Source organism: Cololabis saira, chromosome 8 (genome assembly GCF_033807715.1).
Source record: "Cololabis saira isolate AMF1-May2022 chromosome 8, fColSai1.1, whole genome shotgun sequence".
Classification (NCBI taxonomy): domain Eukaryota; kingdom Metazoa; phylum Chordata; class Actinopteri; order Beloniformes; family Belonidae; genus Cololabis; species Cololabis saira.
Window position 1 is genome coordinate 1,273,185 of NC_084594.1, and position 17,012 is coordinate 1,290,196.

The window sequence follows — 17,012 nt, forward strand, 5'->3', positions numbered from 1 at the left end:
GATTGGTCGGGGGGTTGGAGTCAGACGTCTGATCAGGATGTGACATCAGAAGCTTCTTCTCCCGCTTTGTTTTAATTTCATATTGAATACGAGCCACAGAACCGGTAGCAGCGCTAGCGCTTTAATTCTTTAATTAATTAATTAAAGAAATTAATTAAGAATTAAAGAATTATTAATTATTTGTCGTTTGTGTCGTCACGGCTGCTTCGCTCCGAGCTCTGATTCTGATCCGGGGACAGAACAGAAACGAGGTCAGTAGGTCCTGGTGGAAAACCAGACTTTCAGCACAAATTCATAAATTAATAAAGTTCATTTTGTCCACAACTTTATAATTTAATTATTAAATTCTATTATTTAAATCTATTTAAAAAATGTTTTTCAGACAATATTCTCGTCCGACTAAAAGAATTAGCAAATAAAAAATAGTTAAGTCATGAAAGTTTTTTAAAGTCGTTTTTTTTTTTTTTTTTTTTAAATCTGACTTCTTTTTCTTTTGAGTTTAGTTGATTTTCTAACGTTTGAACGTCTCAAAGTAAAAAGTCATGATTTCGTTATTAAAAACAATCTTTCCTCGCGTTGCCATTGAGGCTCGTTATTCCGCCGAGGCGAGAACGTAGCGTTGAGCGGCGGTGCGCTAACGTCGCGGTGGCGGCGCGCTAACGTCACGTTGGTGGTGCGCTAATGTCGCGCTAACATCGCGGTGGTGGCGCGCTAATGTCGCGCTAACATCGCGGTGGAAGCGTGCTAATGTCGCGCTAACATCGCAGTCGCGGCGCGCTAACGTCACGGTGATGGCGCGCTAACATTGCGGTGGCGGCGTGCTAATGTTGCACTAATGTCGCGGTGGCGACGCGCTGACATCGTGCTAACATCGCAGTCGCAGCGCGCTAACGTCGCGTTGGCAACATGCTAATGTCGTGCTAACGGCGCGCTGACATCGCGCATAACATCGCAGTCGCGGCGTGCTAACGTTGCGTCGGCGACATGCTAATGTCGTGCTAACGGCGCGCTGACATCGCGCTAACATCGCAGTCCGGCGCGCTAACGTCACGGTGGCGGCGTGCTAGTGTGGCGCTAACATCGCGCTAACGTCGCGTTGGCAGCACGCTAACGTCGCGCTAACATCGCGGTGGCGTCACGGTGGCGGCGTGCTAACGTCATGGTCGCGCGGCGGCGGCTACTTCCAGCCCTGGGTGGTAAAAGTGGGCGGTACAAAACAAACATCCGGTGGAGTCACAGAAGATAAAAACGAATAAAGTTAGAAGCTTAAAAACAGTTAGTGTCGAGTTCCGCTGCAGCAGAGAGTTCTGACCCGGTTCTGACCCGGCGGAGGAAGGAACGTAGTGTGTCCGGGTCCCGGGTCAGTTAGTGTCGTTGACGATCACGACCACCATGTGCTCCTCGTCCAGATTCCCCACCGTCCTCCGGGCCGCCGTCAGGAACTGCTGGGAGAAGGTTCCGGGCGGGAAGGCGTACAGCATGGCGCCGGGCCCGCCCTCCTTGGCGGCGGGCAGGCTGACCACGCCGGCCGCCTCCTTGTTGCGCAGGTAGGTGACCAGGTGGCGCAGCAGCCGCACCTGCAGGCCGGGCTGCGGCGGCGCGGCGCCGCGGTCCAGCGGGCCCTGCAGCGCCAGCAGGATGGAGAAGCAGCCGTCGGGCCGGCCCAGCTTGATGCGGCGCGCCACCTCGTCCAGACGGGTCTGGTCCATGCGCAGCCGCTGGGCGATCTTCAGCTGGTTCTGGTTCTGGCTGCGGCTGTCACGCATGACGGCGGCGAAGAAGGCGGCGCCGCCGTCCAGCAGGTACAGGTCCGTGGGGAAGCTGCTGTTCTTCAGCGCGAAGAAGCCGCGCCAGGTGCGACCTAGCGCCGCCGCCGCGAACTCCGACAGCGAGGCGGGGGCGGGGGCGGTGTCGCTGGGCGGCGGGGGCGAGCTGCTAACACCACCGCTAGCGCCGCCGCTGCTACGCTGGTGGTTGTTCAGGTGCTCCGACGACCGCTTGCCGTGGTGGCGCGGGGGCGGGGCCTCGTCCTCAGGGGGGCGGGGCTCCGGGGTGTGGTCCCGCGGCTCCGTGGTGGAGTCGGGGGCCCGGACCCGGGCCCGGTCCGGGCTGGCGTCCGGGGAGCCCGGCCCCCCCCGCAGCCGGGACCGGCCCCGGTCCTTGTCCCGGTCGGGGGACGCCGGGCTCCGGCTGCGGCTCCGTCTCCGGCTCCGCCTCTCCTCGCGCTCTTTCAGCCAGCGCTCGCGGCTCCGGCTGCGGCTCCGCCCCCCGAGGCCCCGCCGGCCGAACGCCTCGGGGGGCCGCCGCTGGGGGGGCGGGCTGCCGGAGAAGTCCCGCAGCGCTAGCAGGGCGTGGGGCGCCGGCGGCGGCGAGCGACTGCGGTGGCGGCCGTACGTCTCGCCCAAAAGCTCGTAGCCCAGCGCGGCGGCGGCAGCGGGGGGCTGGTAGCCGGCGGGGAAGCCCCGCGCCGGCGGCAGCGGCGGCGCCTCCTCCACTTTAGCGAAGTCCACGCGCAGCCGGCGCTCCGGCCCCCCCAGCGGGAAGCCGCGCATCTGCGTGCAGGCGGCCTGCGCGGCGTCCAGCGACTCGTACTGCACGTAGGCGAAGCTGTCGCCCTTCACGTAGTCCACGCTGCGGATGCTGCCGAAGCGGTCGAACTCGCGCGCCAGCGCGGCCAGCGAGTTGCCGGGGCCGAGCCCGCCCACCCACAGCCGCGTGGTGGGGTTGGCCTTGCCGTAGCCGATCTTGACGGGGTTGCCGCCGCTGCCGCCCGAGATGGGCCGGCCCTGCATGGCCACCTTGGCGCGGTGCGCCATGTCCAGGTTCTGGAACTTGACGAAGGCGTAGGCGCCGCCCTGGCCGCGCGCCGGCCGCTTGATCACCACGTCCTCGATGGCGCCGTACTTGTCGAAGCCGCGCCGCAGCTCCGCCTCCGTCACGCCGCCGTCCAGGTTGCCGATGAAGAGGTTGCTGGTCGCGCGCTGGTCGTCCTCGGGCTTCAGGTCCTCGGCGGGCGGCGCTAGCGCCGGGGCCGCCGCCGCCAGCCCGTAGGGCCGGCCCCGCTCGTCCAGCATGCCGTAGTAGTCCAGCAGCCGGTCCCGGTCCCGGGTCAGGGACTCCAGGGCGTAGTGCCGCGCCCGCAGGTCCCGGAGGTCCCGCAGGTCCCGGAGGTCCCTGAGCTCCCTCAGGTCCCGGGGGTCCCGCAGGTCCCCCCGCGGGGCCCGCAGCGGGGCCTCCGGCGACAGCGAGCGCTGCCGGTACGGGTAGGGCGGCGGCAGGGGCAGGTAGCCCGTCTCGGGGGGCGGCGTGGCGCTGCGTCTCCTCACGTACATGGGCTCCACCTTCAGGGGCCCCCCCAGGGGCCCCCCCAGCACCAGCCGCGACGCCTTGGCGTGCCGCGCCTCCTTGGCGTCCTCCGGGTGCCGGAAGTTGACGTAGGCCACGCGCCCGTGCTCGTGCGTGTGCGACAGCTTCACGCTCACGTCGCCGAACTTCTTGAACTCGTGGAAAAGAGCGTCCTCGACGTCCTCGTCCGACACCTGGAGACGGAAGAGCAATCGTTTATTAAATATTAAATCCTTGTTAAATAAACTACCTAGTGCTGGGCGGTATACCGGTTCATACCGAATACCGGTGTTTATTTTTCTTATGATATGAATGTTTCATATACCGTAATAGCGGTGAGTTTGTACAGTAGCTACACAACGTTGGGAACGTAGCGCTACGCTAGCGCCGCTGGACACTGTTAGTGAGGGGACTGTTTAGCAGCAGTGATGCACCGATTGTTCAGTAACAGAAATTGTTCGGCTGAAAATGGCAAAATAAACCCACTTTGGGTGTTCGGTGGAATAAGTAGGAAAAAAAACAAACAATTAATAACGGTTTTGTAAAATAAGGAAATAGACGCTCCGTAACGGTTGCACCACAAACATAAATAGTTGGCCAACCAAAAAGTAACCACATAAGAATTTTACCAACATTCACCAGGAGGTGGAACCAAAACAACATAATGCTGGAAATTAAAACATGTTCAGTTTTTTATGTTCAATAAATATTTTCTACCTTGTAATTTTGTGAAAGATTTTTTTCTTTGAAAAGCCTAAATCAAATTTATTTGATTTGATTTGACAGTAAAATAGAACATTCTAAGACAATTTACTGCAGCAATTCCTTTCCAAATAATTAGAAAATGTGGTTAACACCCAGTTGTGCATGAAAAAAAAAATACCGTGATATACCGTGAAACCGATATAATTTTGAAAAATACGGTGATATAAATTTTTGGTCATACCGCCCAGCACTAAGAGTACCTGTCCAAAAAGCCAAAAAGCCCACCCCCCCTTCATCTGATTGGTCCATAATTGATAGTTCCTACTTTCTGCCATAACTTTTGAATGGTTTGATATAAAGACTCGTGGGTGGTGTCATCGGACTCAGGGAGCTTTCACCTCTGTCCCGTTTGGAGCAGTTGTTCCGGAACAGGGAGCGTTTCCCCCTAAAGATCGGATCGTTTTGTTTATCTGAACACAGCAATCGCGCTCGGAAGCGGCACAAAACAAGCTTCCATTCCAGACATGGAGTGGTTGTTTTTTTTTATTTGTAGTGAGAACATAATCGACACAGCAACCGACACAACTCCATTCATGTGTATGTGCGACCGCGGCGCAGAGAGAAGAGTCGGTGAAGCCTCCACCCCCTTCTCTCCTATTGGACGTGCCGAGATGTCGTCCCAGCGCGTCACGGAGGAATTAAACAATGTTCAATTCGGGTAGGGTTTGCAGCGCAGACGCCGCGGCAGGCGCCCTCTCACCCGTAGAGCCGCGGCAGGCGCCCTCTCACCCGCAGAGCGGTCCTGTCTTGTGCCGGTCGCACATAAATGAATGGGAAAGCCGGCGGCGTCTGCCCTTTGCGCCCTCTCTGTGAAAGGGGCGTATTGTTTATCCCGGGGTGCGGAAGAGGAAACTCCTCCCTTGATTTCTGACCAATCAGAGAACAGCTGGTTCATGGCATTTGTTAACAGCTTTGAACCGGTACAGACGGTTGTGAACACAAACCCCACAAACGAGAAACGAAACAACTGTATCGATTTATCCCCTGAATTGGAACAAAGCAAACGGGCCACAGGTCTGAAAGCAGCCTTAGTTTTGACTCCCTGAACTTCATTGGCCTGAATTAGCCCCGCCTCTCTTTCTGATTGGTCCATATTTGATAGTTCCTACTTTCTGCTATAACTTTTGAATGGTTTGACATAAAGAGTCGTGGGTGGTGTCAAATTTGCACGCCCGTTCATCGCTGATTGCAGCTTTAAATGTAGTGTTTTTACACGCTATGCATGTGTTTGATTTCCCCTAGTGGACATTAAAGTATTGCCTCCACTCACCTGCGCGCCCACGTTGCTGATCAGCAGCGTCTTGTACTCCAGGCGCATTTTGAATTAATTGTGTAATTTTGGCGCAATTTATGCCATTTCTTCTGCCATTTAATACGGCCCGAACCGTAACGTGCACCCAGGTGTGTTATACATCAAAATGTGCGTCTCCATCCTGCGACTACACGCATTACTTTTCTCAGTAAGATAGATGCCAAAAAGCACACCCACCTTCATCTGATTGGTCCATATTTGATAGTTCCTACTTTCTGATATAACTTTTGAACGGGTTGTGATAAACACATGTCGGTGGTGTCATCGGACTCGGTTTTGAGTCCTTGACCTTTATTGGTGAAAATTGCGAGGGCCCATTCATTGCTGCTTGCAGCCTTCATTTTGTGATTTTATACGCTATGCATGTGTTCTCAGTCAAAAGCGTTACCGTGGCAACGATAGATGCCAAAAAGCGCCCCCCCTTCATCTAATTGGTCCATCTTTGATAGTTCCTTCTTTCTGCAGTAACTTTTGAACGGGTTGATAAAGACATGTGGGTGGAGTCATCAGACTCGGTATTGACTTTTGAACAGGTTGTGATAAAGACATGTGGGTGGAGTCATCAGACTCTGTATTGACTTTTGAACAGGTTGATAAAGACATGTGGGTGGTGTCATCGGACTCTGTATTGACTTTTGAACAGGTTGTGATAAAGACATGTGGGTGGAGTCATCAGACTCTGTATTGACTTTTGAACAGGTTGATAAAGACATGTGGGTGGTGTCATCAGACTCGGTATTGAGCTGCTGTGCAGCTTTAATTTAGTGTTTCTATCCGCTGTGTTTGATTCCCCCTAGTGGACATATGGTAGTACTGGAGTATTGATCACTCACCTACACTCACGTATTGGAGTACTGGAGTATTGATCACTCACATATGGTAGTACTGGAGTATTGATCACTCACCTACACTCACGTATTGGAGTACTGGAGTATTGATCACTCACATATGGGAGTACTGGAGTATTGATCACTCACATATCGGAGTATTGGAGTATTGATCACTCACATATTGGAGTATTGATCACTCACATATGGGAGTACTGGAGTATTGATCACTCACATATCGGAGTATTGGAGTATTGATCACTCACATATTGGAGTATTGATCACTCACATATGGGAGTACTGGAGTATTGATCACTCACATATTACAGTACTAGAGTATTGATCACTCACATATTGGAGTATTGATCACTCACATATTGGAGTACTGGAGTATTGATCACTCACATACTGGAGTACTGGAGTATTGATCACTCACCTACACTCACATATTAGAGTATTGGAGTATTGATCACTCACCTACACTCACGTATTGGAGTACTGGAGTATTGATCACTCACATATGGGAGTACTGGAGTATTGATCACTCACATATCGGAGTATTGGAGTATTGATCACTCACATATTGGAGTATTGATCACTCACATATTGGAGTATTGGAGTATTGATCACTCACATATTACAGTACTAGAGTATTGATCACTCACATATTGGAGTATTGATCACTCACATATTGGAGTACTGGAGTATTGATCACTCACATACTGGAGTACTGGAGTATTGATCACTCACCTACACTCACATATTGGAGTATTGGAGTATTGATCACTCACATATTGGAGTATTGATCACTCACATATTGGAGTATTGATCACTCACATATTGGAGTATTGATCACTCACATATTGGAGTATTGATCACTCACATATTGGAGTATTGATCACTCACATATTGGAGTACTGGAGTATTGATCACTCACATATCGGAGTATTGATCACTCACATATTGGAGTACTGGAGTATTGATCACTCACATATTGGAGTACTGGAGTATTGATCACTCACATATTACAGTACTAGAGTATTGATCACTCACATATTGGAGTACTAGAGTATTGATCACTCACATACACTCACATATTGGAGTATTGGAGTATTGATCACTCACATATTGGAGTATTGATCACTCACATATTGCAGTACTGGAGTATTGATCACTCACATATTAGAGTACTGGAGTATTGATCACTCACATATTGGAGTACTGGAGTATTGATCACTCACATATTGGAGTACTGGAGTATTGATCACTCACATATCGGAGTATTGATCACTCACATATTGGAGTACTGGAGTATTGATCACTCACATATCGGAGTATTGATCACTCACATATTGGAGTATTGATCACTCACATATTGCAGTATTGGAGTATTGATCACTCACATATTGGAGTACTGGAGTATTGATCACTCACATATTGGAGTATTGATCACTCACATATTGCAGTATTGGAGTATTGATCACTCACATATTGGAGTATTGATCACTCACATATCGGAGTACTGGAGTATTGATCACTCACATATCGGAGTATTGATCACTCACATATTGCAGTATTGGAGTATTGATCACTCACATATTGGAGTATTGATCACTCACAAATTGCAGTATTGGAGTATTGATCACTCACATATCGGAGTACTGGAGTATTGATCACTCACATATTGGAGTATTGATCACTCACATATCGGAGTACTGGAGTATTGATCACTCACATATTGGAGTACTGGAGTATTGATCACTCACATATTGGAGTATTGATCACTCACATATTGCAGTATTGGAGTATTGATCACTCACATATTGGAGTATTGATCACTCACATATTGGAGTATTGATCACTCACATATCGGAGTACTGGAGTATTGATCACTCACATATCGGAGTATTGATCACTCACATATTGGAGTATTGATCACTCACATATTGCAGTATTGGAGTATTGATCACTCACATATCGGAGTACTGGAGTATTGATCACTCACATATTGGAGTATTGATCACTCACATATCGGAGTACTGGAGTATTGATCACTCACATATCGGAGTATTGATCACTCACATATTGGAGTATTGATCACTCACATATTGCAGTATTGGAGTATTGATCACTCACATATCGGAGTACTGGAGTATTGATCACTCACATATTGGAGTATTGATCACTCACATATCGGAGTACTGGAGTATTGATCACTCACATATCGGAGTATTGATCACTCACATACTGCAGTACTGGAGTATTGATCACTAGGGGTGGGCAAAAATATCGATATGGCAATATATCGCAATACTTTTCCAGCTGATTCAATATCGATATTTTTTTTAAATATTTTTTATCCCCGATCTTTCTCCCATCCTATCACCCAGTGCTCCTAAGTGACAGTCCTGGGCATTGTCACTCTCTACCAACCCCGGGAGGGCCCTGCACTGAGCTCAGGTTTTATTTCACGTTTTATTTCATTTTATAATTTATTTTTTATATAACACAATTGCCTGTCCTTAAAAAATGAAAAATAATGGCCAGAGGTTTATTTATTTATGGATTTATATCTATACTGACTGATCACTGTGCCTGTCCTTGGTTTTAGTTCCATCTTTCTTGTGTTTATTATCATTTACCACATAATTAAAGCAACCTCATACTAAATTTAATGTTAATTTCATATGATGTAAATAATATGAAAAACATATACAAATATGTTGTAACTTTAGCTTGTATAGTTATAATAAAACATTGTTTTGACTCAGTTTGTCCCATGAATTGTCACTATAATCTGATGAACGTGCAACTGGGATTTTAAGATCCATCACTATCATCTGATGTACATTTATACAACTCTGATTTTAAGATCCATCACTATCATCTGATGTACATTTATACAACTCTGATTTTAAGATGTGTAATGCATTTTTACATTTTTCGGTGAACTATGTAGAATATAATAATCGGGATATCGCAATGTGTATCGTATCGTGGCTCAAGTATCGTGATGCGTATCGTATCGTGAGGTCCTTCCCAATACCCACCCCTATCGATCACTCACCTACACTCACATATCGGAGTATTGGAGTATTGATCACTCACATATCGGAGTATTGGAGTATTGATAACTCCCCTTAGTGGACATATTGGAACATATCGGAGTATTGATCACTCCCCCTAGTGGACATATTGCAGTACTGGAGTATTGGAAGTATGGATCACTCACCTACACTCACATATTGGAGTACTGGAGTATCAATCACTCCCCCTAGTGGACATATTGCAGTATTAGAGAATCGATCACTCACCTGCGCGCCCACGTTGCTGATCAGCAGCGTCTTGTACTCCAGGCGCGGCCCCGCGGCCGGGGGGGCCGTGGGCTCGGCCCTGCCGGCCCCCCCGGCCGCGGGGCCGCGCAGCGGCGGCAGCCGCCCCAGCAGGCCGAGCTCGTGCCTGTGGTGCAGCTCCGCGGCCGCGCGCTCGGCGGCGCGCTCCTCGCGGCCGCTGCGCGGCTCCCGCCGGGACGCGCCGTCCCGCGGCCGCTTACTGGCCCTGGGCGGGCTGGGCTGCCGCTTCATGCTGGGGCTGCTGGGGCTGCTGGGGGTGCTGGGGGTGCGGGTGCTGCTGCTGCTGCCGCGGCTCAAGAGCAACGCGCCGGAAAACCAACGGAAACGGCTGCGGGAACATCAGCAGCAGCGGAGAGGCTGCACCGCCGCCGCCATCTTGGACAATAGGAATGCTGCTGGTGCCCGACGGAGGCGGCGACGTGGTGACGTAGGGACGTAGGACGTAGGGACGTAGCGACGTCGCTGCTGCGTCATGACGTCATGACGTTCCAATGTTTTGTTTTTTCTCGGTTTATCAACATGAAACAGATACGCGACGTCGTGTAACGGTTTTATTCACAATTTCTGTTTAAAAAATAAAAAATGAATAAAAATACAAACTTCAAAAGGAAATACCACCAAGAACTGAGTTTTTTTTTTGTTTTTTTTTTGGAAAGGAAACACTTTAAAAAACACTATAATCTAATAAAAACAAGTAATGCCCAGAACAAAACACGGGGAGGGAGGATGGACAGAAGCAGAGAGGGAGGAGGAGGTGGGCGGAAATACATATATATATATATATATATATATATATATATATATATATATATATATATATATATATATATATATATATATATATATATATATATATATATATATATGTATGTATATATGTATATATATGTATGTATGTATATATATGTATGTATGTTATTTTAAGGGCGTGGAATAAAAAACAAATAAATAAATACATACATATATAATGTAATATAATGTATTTATATATAAATAACAAAAAAAATATTAATAAAATATAAATAAATAACAAAAAAAATTAAAATGGAATAAAAATAAAAATAAAAACTCCAAAATACCACCGAGTTAAGGGTCCCTGGTCCTGGAGGGGGGACCCAGATAAAACATTTATTCACATAAAACTGACAGATTAACAACTTCATTTAACGTTTTTATTATCATTCGCTCTTTTAAAAATAAAAAAATGAATAAAAATAAAAATACAAACTCTAAAACGTACGGAAAGGTATCAGGGCCAGGCAGGAGAAAAATAAAAATAATATTTTAGATGAGGAAGATTTTTTTTTCACTATCACAATTTCGTGAATTAAAGTTGAAATGCTTGCATATTTTACATAAACATATTTTACATTTTTCAAGTAACAAAATAACATATTTGAACCATTTTTCAGATTTTTGCAGTTATTTTATTGTATGAAAAATGGTTCAAATATGTTATTTTGTTATTTGAACATTTAAAATTTGTTTTGTTGATGAGAAAATATGTTTCTCTATTTTTTTATTATTTTTGTGAGGGGGATATATATAGTTTTTCGGCACTACCTTGTTCTCTGTAGCTGATATAACATGAATTACTCCTATGTGGGATCAATAAAGTTCTTATTTCTGCCATCTGAGAAAATTAAATATATTATATTTGTTGCCTAACTGTTTCCCAAGTATATTAGTGCGTGTGTGAATGAATAAATGAGACGTAAAACGTACATTTCTTTGTAGAAAGGTGCTTTATGAAAATACGTCCATTCACTTGTATTAGTTTACAGCGCAGTCTTGCCACATCAAATATGGCGGCGTCGTTGACGTATCGCAGCAGCTCCATGGAGCGTCTGCGCATGCGTGTACGGATTCATGTCTATGTAGCGGCGGCCCCTTTAAACGGTGACGTCACAACCTCGGCTTAGTTCACTGCTTTGTTTTGTCCGAGACGCCCGAGCCAGATCAAAACCAGAACCAGAACTAGAACTAGAACCAGAACTAGAACCAGCACTAGACCAGAACCAGGACCAGGACTAGACCAGGACCAGACCAGACCAGGACCAGGACCAGACATGCCCTCCGACAGGCCCTTCAAGCAGCGCAGGACCTTCGGTGAGCAGTGAAGCCTCTGCTGCAGAAACCTCCACCAGGAGCCATTTAACCGTGTTTTTCCTGCTAAATACCGGCCCGTAAACGATGACAACCGTCTCCAGGGAGGGTTAGGGTTCGGGCGGGTTCTGGGCCGGGAAACTACCTGCTGTTGAGCCCGTAGTTTGGTGTTTGTGCAGGAAAAAAACAACATGTGAGGACATTATCCAGCACACCTGCTGACGTCACGGTGTAACCCGACACCAGGGGGCGGAGCCAGCAGGGGGCGGAGACAACAGGGGGCGGGGCCGACGTCATTTTTTTTTATTGTGCACTTCGAGAAAAAAGTAGACATTTCAAGAATAAAGTCGAAATTTCGTGAGTAAAGTCGAAATTTTGCCTTTTTTCTCAACATTTCGACTTTTTTCTCGACATTTCGACTTTTTTCTCGACATTTCGACATTTTACGCGACATTGCGTCTTTTTTCTCGACATTTCAACTTTTTTCTCGACATTTCGTCATTTTTCTCGAAATTGTACTTCAACATTAATCTAGACATTTCGACTTTTTTCTCGACATTTCGACTTTTTTCTCGACACTTCGACTTTTTCCTCGACATTTCGACTTTTTCCTCGAAATTTCGACTTTTTCTCGACATTGCGACTTTTTCCTCGACATTTCGTAATTTTTCTCGAAATTGTACTTCAACATTAATCTAGACATTTCGACTTTTTTCTCGAACTGACACCAGGGGGCGGAGACACCAGGGGGCGGAGTCACCAGGGGGCGGAGACACCACCAGGGGGCGGAGACACGAGGGGGCGGAGACACGAGGGGGCGGAGACACCAGGGGGCGGAGACACCAGGGGGCGGAGACACCAGGGGGCGGAGACACCAGGGGGCGGGGCAGACGGGCTGACGTCATTTTTTTATTGTGCACTTCACGAAAAAAGTCAAAATTTCAAGAACAAAGTCGAAATTTCGTGAATAAAGTCGAAATTTCGCCTTTTTTTCTCAACATTTCAACTTTATTCACAAAATTTTGACTTTTTCCTCGACATTGCGACTTTTTCTCGACATTTCGTCACTTTCCTTGACATTTCATCATTTTTCTCGAAATTGTACTTCAACATTAATCTAGACATTTCAAATTTTTTCTCGAACTGACACTTCGCGAAAAAAGTCAAAATTTCAAGAATAAAGTCGAAATTTCGTATTTTTTCTCAACATTTCAACTTTATTCACAAAATTTTGACTTTTTTCTCGACTTTTTCCTTGACATTTCAACTTTTTTCTCAAAGGGACACCAGGGGGCGGAGACACCAGGGGGCGGGGCAGACGGGCTGATGTCACGCTGTAACCTGACACCAGGGGGCGGGGCAGACGTGCTGATGTCACGCTGTAAACCGACACCAGGGGGCGGGGCTTATTGGTCCTGTAAAATGAGCAGAAGCTCTCGTGGCTCCTGATTGGTCGGATCCCTGGAGGCAGCGCTGTAGTTCAGATCAGCTCTGGTGAAGTCTGACGAAGCTAAACGGCGAAGCAGGAACCGTTTCTGTAGCCAGGAACCCTGGTGGTGTTATTGTTGTTGTTGACGTGTTTGTCTCCACAGCTGACCGGTGCAAGGAGGTGCAGCAGATCCGGGAGCAGCACCCCAACAAGATCCCCGTAAGTATTTTAATCTGTGTACTTGCTGATTTCTAGTACCGATACGACTAGGGCTGCAACTAACCACTATTTTAATAGTCGACTAGTCACCGACTGTTGAAACCATTAGTCGACTGATCGGATAATTAGTAATTTATTTTTTATTTAGTATAAGGTTGCTTTAATTATGTGGCAAATGATAATAAACACAAGAAAGATGACGAATTCAATGAAAAGTAGATATTTTATTCAACTTCTTCGGACTACATGCATTTAATTATATAATTAGGCATAACGTTAAAGCTCTTTTAAAGCCAAAATATGTTTAATATCTTACCAAGGCGAGTCCGTCTCGTTCAACACTCCGACGTGCTTTCTCTTCAAATGCATTACCGACGTGCTTCTGTGAAAGCAACGTCGGCTTTGCAAACCTTGCAAGTCTTTTTATTCGTCGTATCCAAGGCTAAAATGCTCCCAAACTTTTGAAGTTTTGTTACTCGCAGCTGCTGAGACGCTATCGCGCTGCACTGAGACGCCACTGCTAGCAGAGACGCTATCGTGCTGAGACGCTATCGCGCTGCACTGAGACGCCACTGCTAGCAGAGACGCTATCGTGCTGAGACGCTATCGCGCTGCGACGCTATCGTGCTCACGCTATCGCGCTGCAACGCTATCGTGCTGACGCTATCGCGCTGACGCTATCGCGCTGCGACGCTATCGTGCTCACGCTATCGCGCTGCAACGCTATCGTGCTGACGCTATCGCGCTGACGCTATCGCGCTGCGGCGCTATCGTGCTCACGCTATCGCGCTGCAACGCTATCGTGCTGACGCTATCGCGCTGACGCTATCGCGCTGCGCGACTCTGGGCAGAGATTGTATTGAATTGACGTCTCACTCCGTTGGAAAAACACGTCTGGAGACAATTTTGATTATCGAGTTTTGTCAACAACGTCGACGAATCGTTGCAGCGCTAGTCAGGATTAGACTCCAGACCAGGACCAGGATTCAGGTTAGGACCAGGACCAGGACCAGGTCCAGGACCAGGACCAGGACCAGGTCCAGCTGACCCCCCTTCTCTCTCCAGGTGATCATTGAGAGGTACAAGGGGGAGAAGCAGCTGCCGGTTCTGGACAAAACCAAGTTCCTGGTTCCGGATCACGTCAACATGAGTGAGCTGGTCAAGATCATCAGGTGAGACCCCTGACCTCTGACCTCTGACCTCTGACCCCCTGATCGTCAGCAGCAACAGCAGACATCCACGTAGGCAGGTGGAAGCAGCAGCGGGATGACCGGGGATGGGGGGGGGCGGGAACACAGGCCAGAACGCAGCTCCCGAGGCTCCGGCCTGCAAACATGCACAAAAGAGAAAAAAGGGGGACCTGCACAAGAAACTACAGGAGCGATGGACAAAAACGATAGCAATGAGATATTTATAATAAATAAAAATGGAAATGGAGAAGAGAGGAAGGGAAGAGGAGAGGAGAAGAAGGGTGAGAGGCACCGCCCAGCGGATCATGTCGGTCCCCCCTGCAGCATAGGCCTATAGCAGCATATCCACCACCAAGCTATATTTGAGACTAACTATTATAGTCTTGTTCTATAGCTGCAACTATGACTACTGACTCTAACACACTAGAGTTTACACTACCTAGAGATTTACCAACACCAGCTAGAGGTTTACTAAACACTAACTATAGGCTTTACTAAACAGAAAGGTTTTAAGTTTAGTTTTAAAGGTGGAGGTGGTGTCAGCCTCCTTAACCCAGATTGGAAGTTGGTTCCATAGTAGTGGTGCCTGATAGCAGAACGCCCGCCCTCCAAATCTACATTTAGATACTCTAGGAACTACGAGTAAACCTGCACCCTGAGAGCGGAGAGCTCTGCCAGGAACATAAGGCACTATCAGGTCTTGTAAATACTGCGGAGCTGAGCCGTTTTGGGCTTTATATGCAAGTAATACAATTTTAAATTGGATTCTGAATTTTACAGGTAGCCAATGTAGCGACGCTAACACTGCAGCTCAACCCCCCATATCTGACCCCTGACCTCTGATCTGACCTTTGACCCCCAGGCGGCGGCTGCAGCTCACCCCCACCCAGGCGTTCTTCCTGCTGGTGAACCAGCACAGTCTGGTCTCCGTCTCCAGCTCCATCTCCCAGATCTACGAGCAGGAGAGAGACGAGGACGGCTTCCTGTACATGGTGTATGCCTCGCAGGAGACCTTCGGGTGCTGAGGGGGGCGGAGGGCACCCTGGGGTGCTGGGGGGGGGGGCGGGGCCAGGAGGGGGGGGGACCTCACCTCCACCGCCACCAGGGGACTTCCTGTGTGACATCACGCCTCCGATTCCACCTTCATTTCTGCTCCAAGGTCTCTTATTTTGAAAGGGTGTAGCCGTCTGTAGCGGCCGCCCCGCCGCCCGTTAATCCACCGATTGATTGATTGATTGAGTGATTGATCCCTGCTCGTGAAAGAGGTCAGGATGTCACTTCCTGTCTGAGGCGCGGACGCCGCGCCGCCTCGTTTTAGTCGTTTTTAATCTTTTTTGGCGTTTTTTTTTGCGAGAATAGTTTTTTGAACTTCTCACAGCTTTGTTGTTAACCGTAAACCGGGCGTCGCCGCGGTCGTAGCAGCCGGGGATTGTGGGTATTCGCGTTGTCCCCGCAGCGCCGCCGCTCGCCAGGGGGCGCTAACACGGCCCAGTTTGAGAAGGCTTGCTGTGATTGGATGGAACCAACCGAGTCCAACCGGTCCGGCAACCGCACACACACACACACACACATATACACACACACACACACACACGCACACACACACACACACACACACATACACACACACACACACGCACACACACACACACACACATATACACACACACACACACACACGCACACACACACACACACACACACATACACACACACACACACGCACACACACACACACACACGCACGCACGCACGCACGCACACACACACACACACACACACACACACACACACACACACACACATACACACACGCACACACACGCACACACACACGCACGCACGCACGCACACACACGCACACACACACACACACACACACACACACATACACACACGCACACACACACGCACGCACGCACGCACGCACACGCACGCACACACACACACACATACACACACGCACACACACACACACACGCACACACACGCACGCACGCACACACACACACACACACACACACACACACACACACACACACACACTCACGCACACACACGCACGCACACACACGCACGCACGCACACACACACACACACATGCACACACACACACTCACACACACACACACACACACACACACACACACACACGCACTCACACACACATATTAGCATCAATCCGCCGCTGCCGCGATGGGTGGAGCTTCACACATATGGAGGATTTTTTGTGCCAAAATTAAATAAATACATCATTAATTAAATGTGTCATTAATTAATTAAAATGGGAATGAAATATGACATTAATTAATTAATTAAATGTGTCAATTAAAATTGGAATTAAATATGTAATTAATTAAAATACAATTCATTTGAAGTAAAAACATATATTTAATTATTTCAGTATTTAATTAATTAATGACACATTTAATTAATGATCTTGTGTTGCGTGTGAATCATGAAATG

The 17,012-nt window shown here is 48.1% G+C and overlaps 2 protein-coding genes across 2 annotated transcripts; one reads left to right on the forward strand and one right to left on the reverse strand.

The window, feature by feature from the left end:
• Window positions 1–511: 511 nt before the first annotated feature.
• Window positions 512–9,993, reverse strand: rbm15b (RNA binding motif protein 15B). The gene is made up of 2 exons (XM_061726566.1): window positions 9,564–9,993; window positions 512–3,539 (listed from the first exon to the last, which is right to left on the reverse strand). Exons 1-2 carry the CDS (start codon window positions 9,831–9,833, stop codon window positions 1,362–1,364), a joined length of 2,448 nt encoding a protein of 815 aa, XP_061582550.1. The 5' UTR covers window positions 9,834–9,993; the 3' UTR covers window positions 512–1,361.
• A 1,484-nt stretch (window positions 9,994–11,477) lies between these two features.
• map1lc3a (microtubule-associated protein 1 light chain 3 alpha) lies at window positions 11,478–15,575 on the forward strand. Its single transcript, XM_061728333.1, has 4 exons — window positions 11,478–11,711; window positions 13,301–13,356; window positions 14,422–14,528; window positions 15,409–15,575. Exons 1-4 carry the CDS (start codon window positions 11,672–11,674, stop codon window positions 15,569–15,571), a joined length of 366 nt encoding a protein of 121 aa, XP_061584317.1. The 5' UTR covers window positions 11,478–11,671; the 3' UTR covers window positions 15,572–15,575.
• Window positions 15,576–17,012: the final 1,437 nt, after the last annotated feature.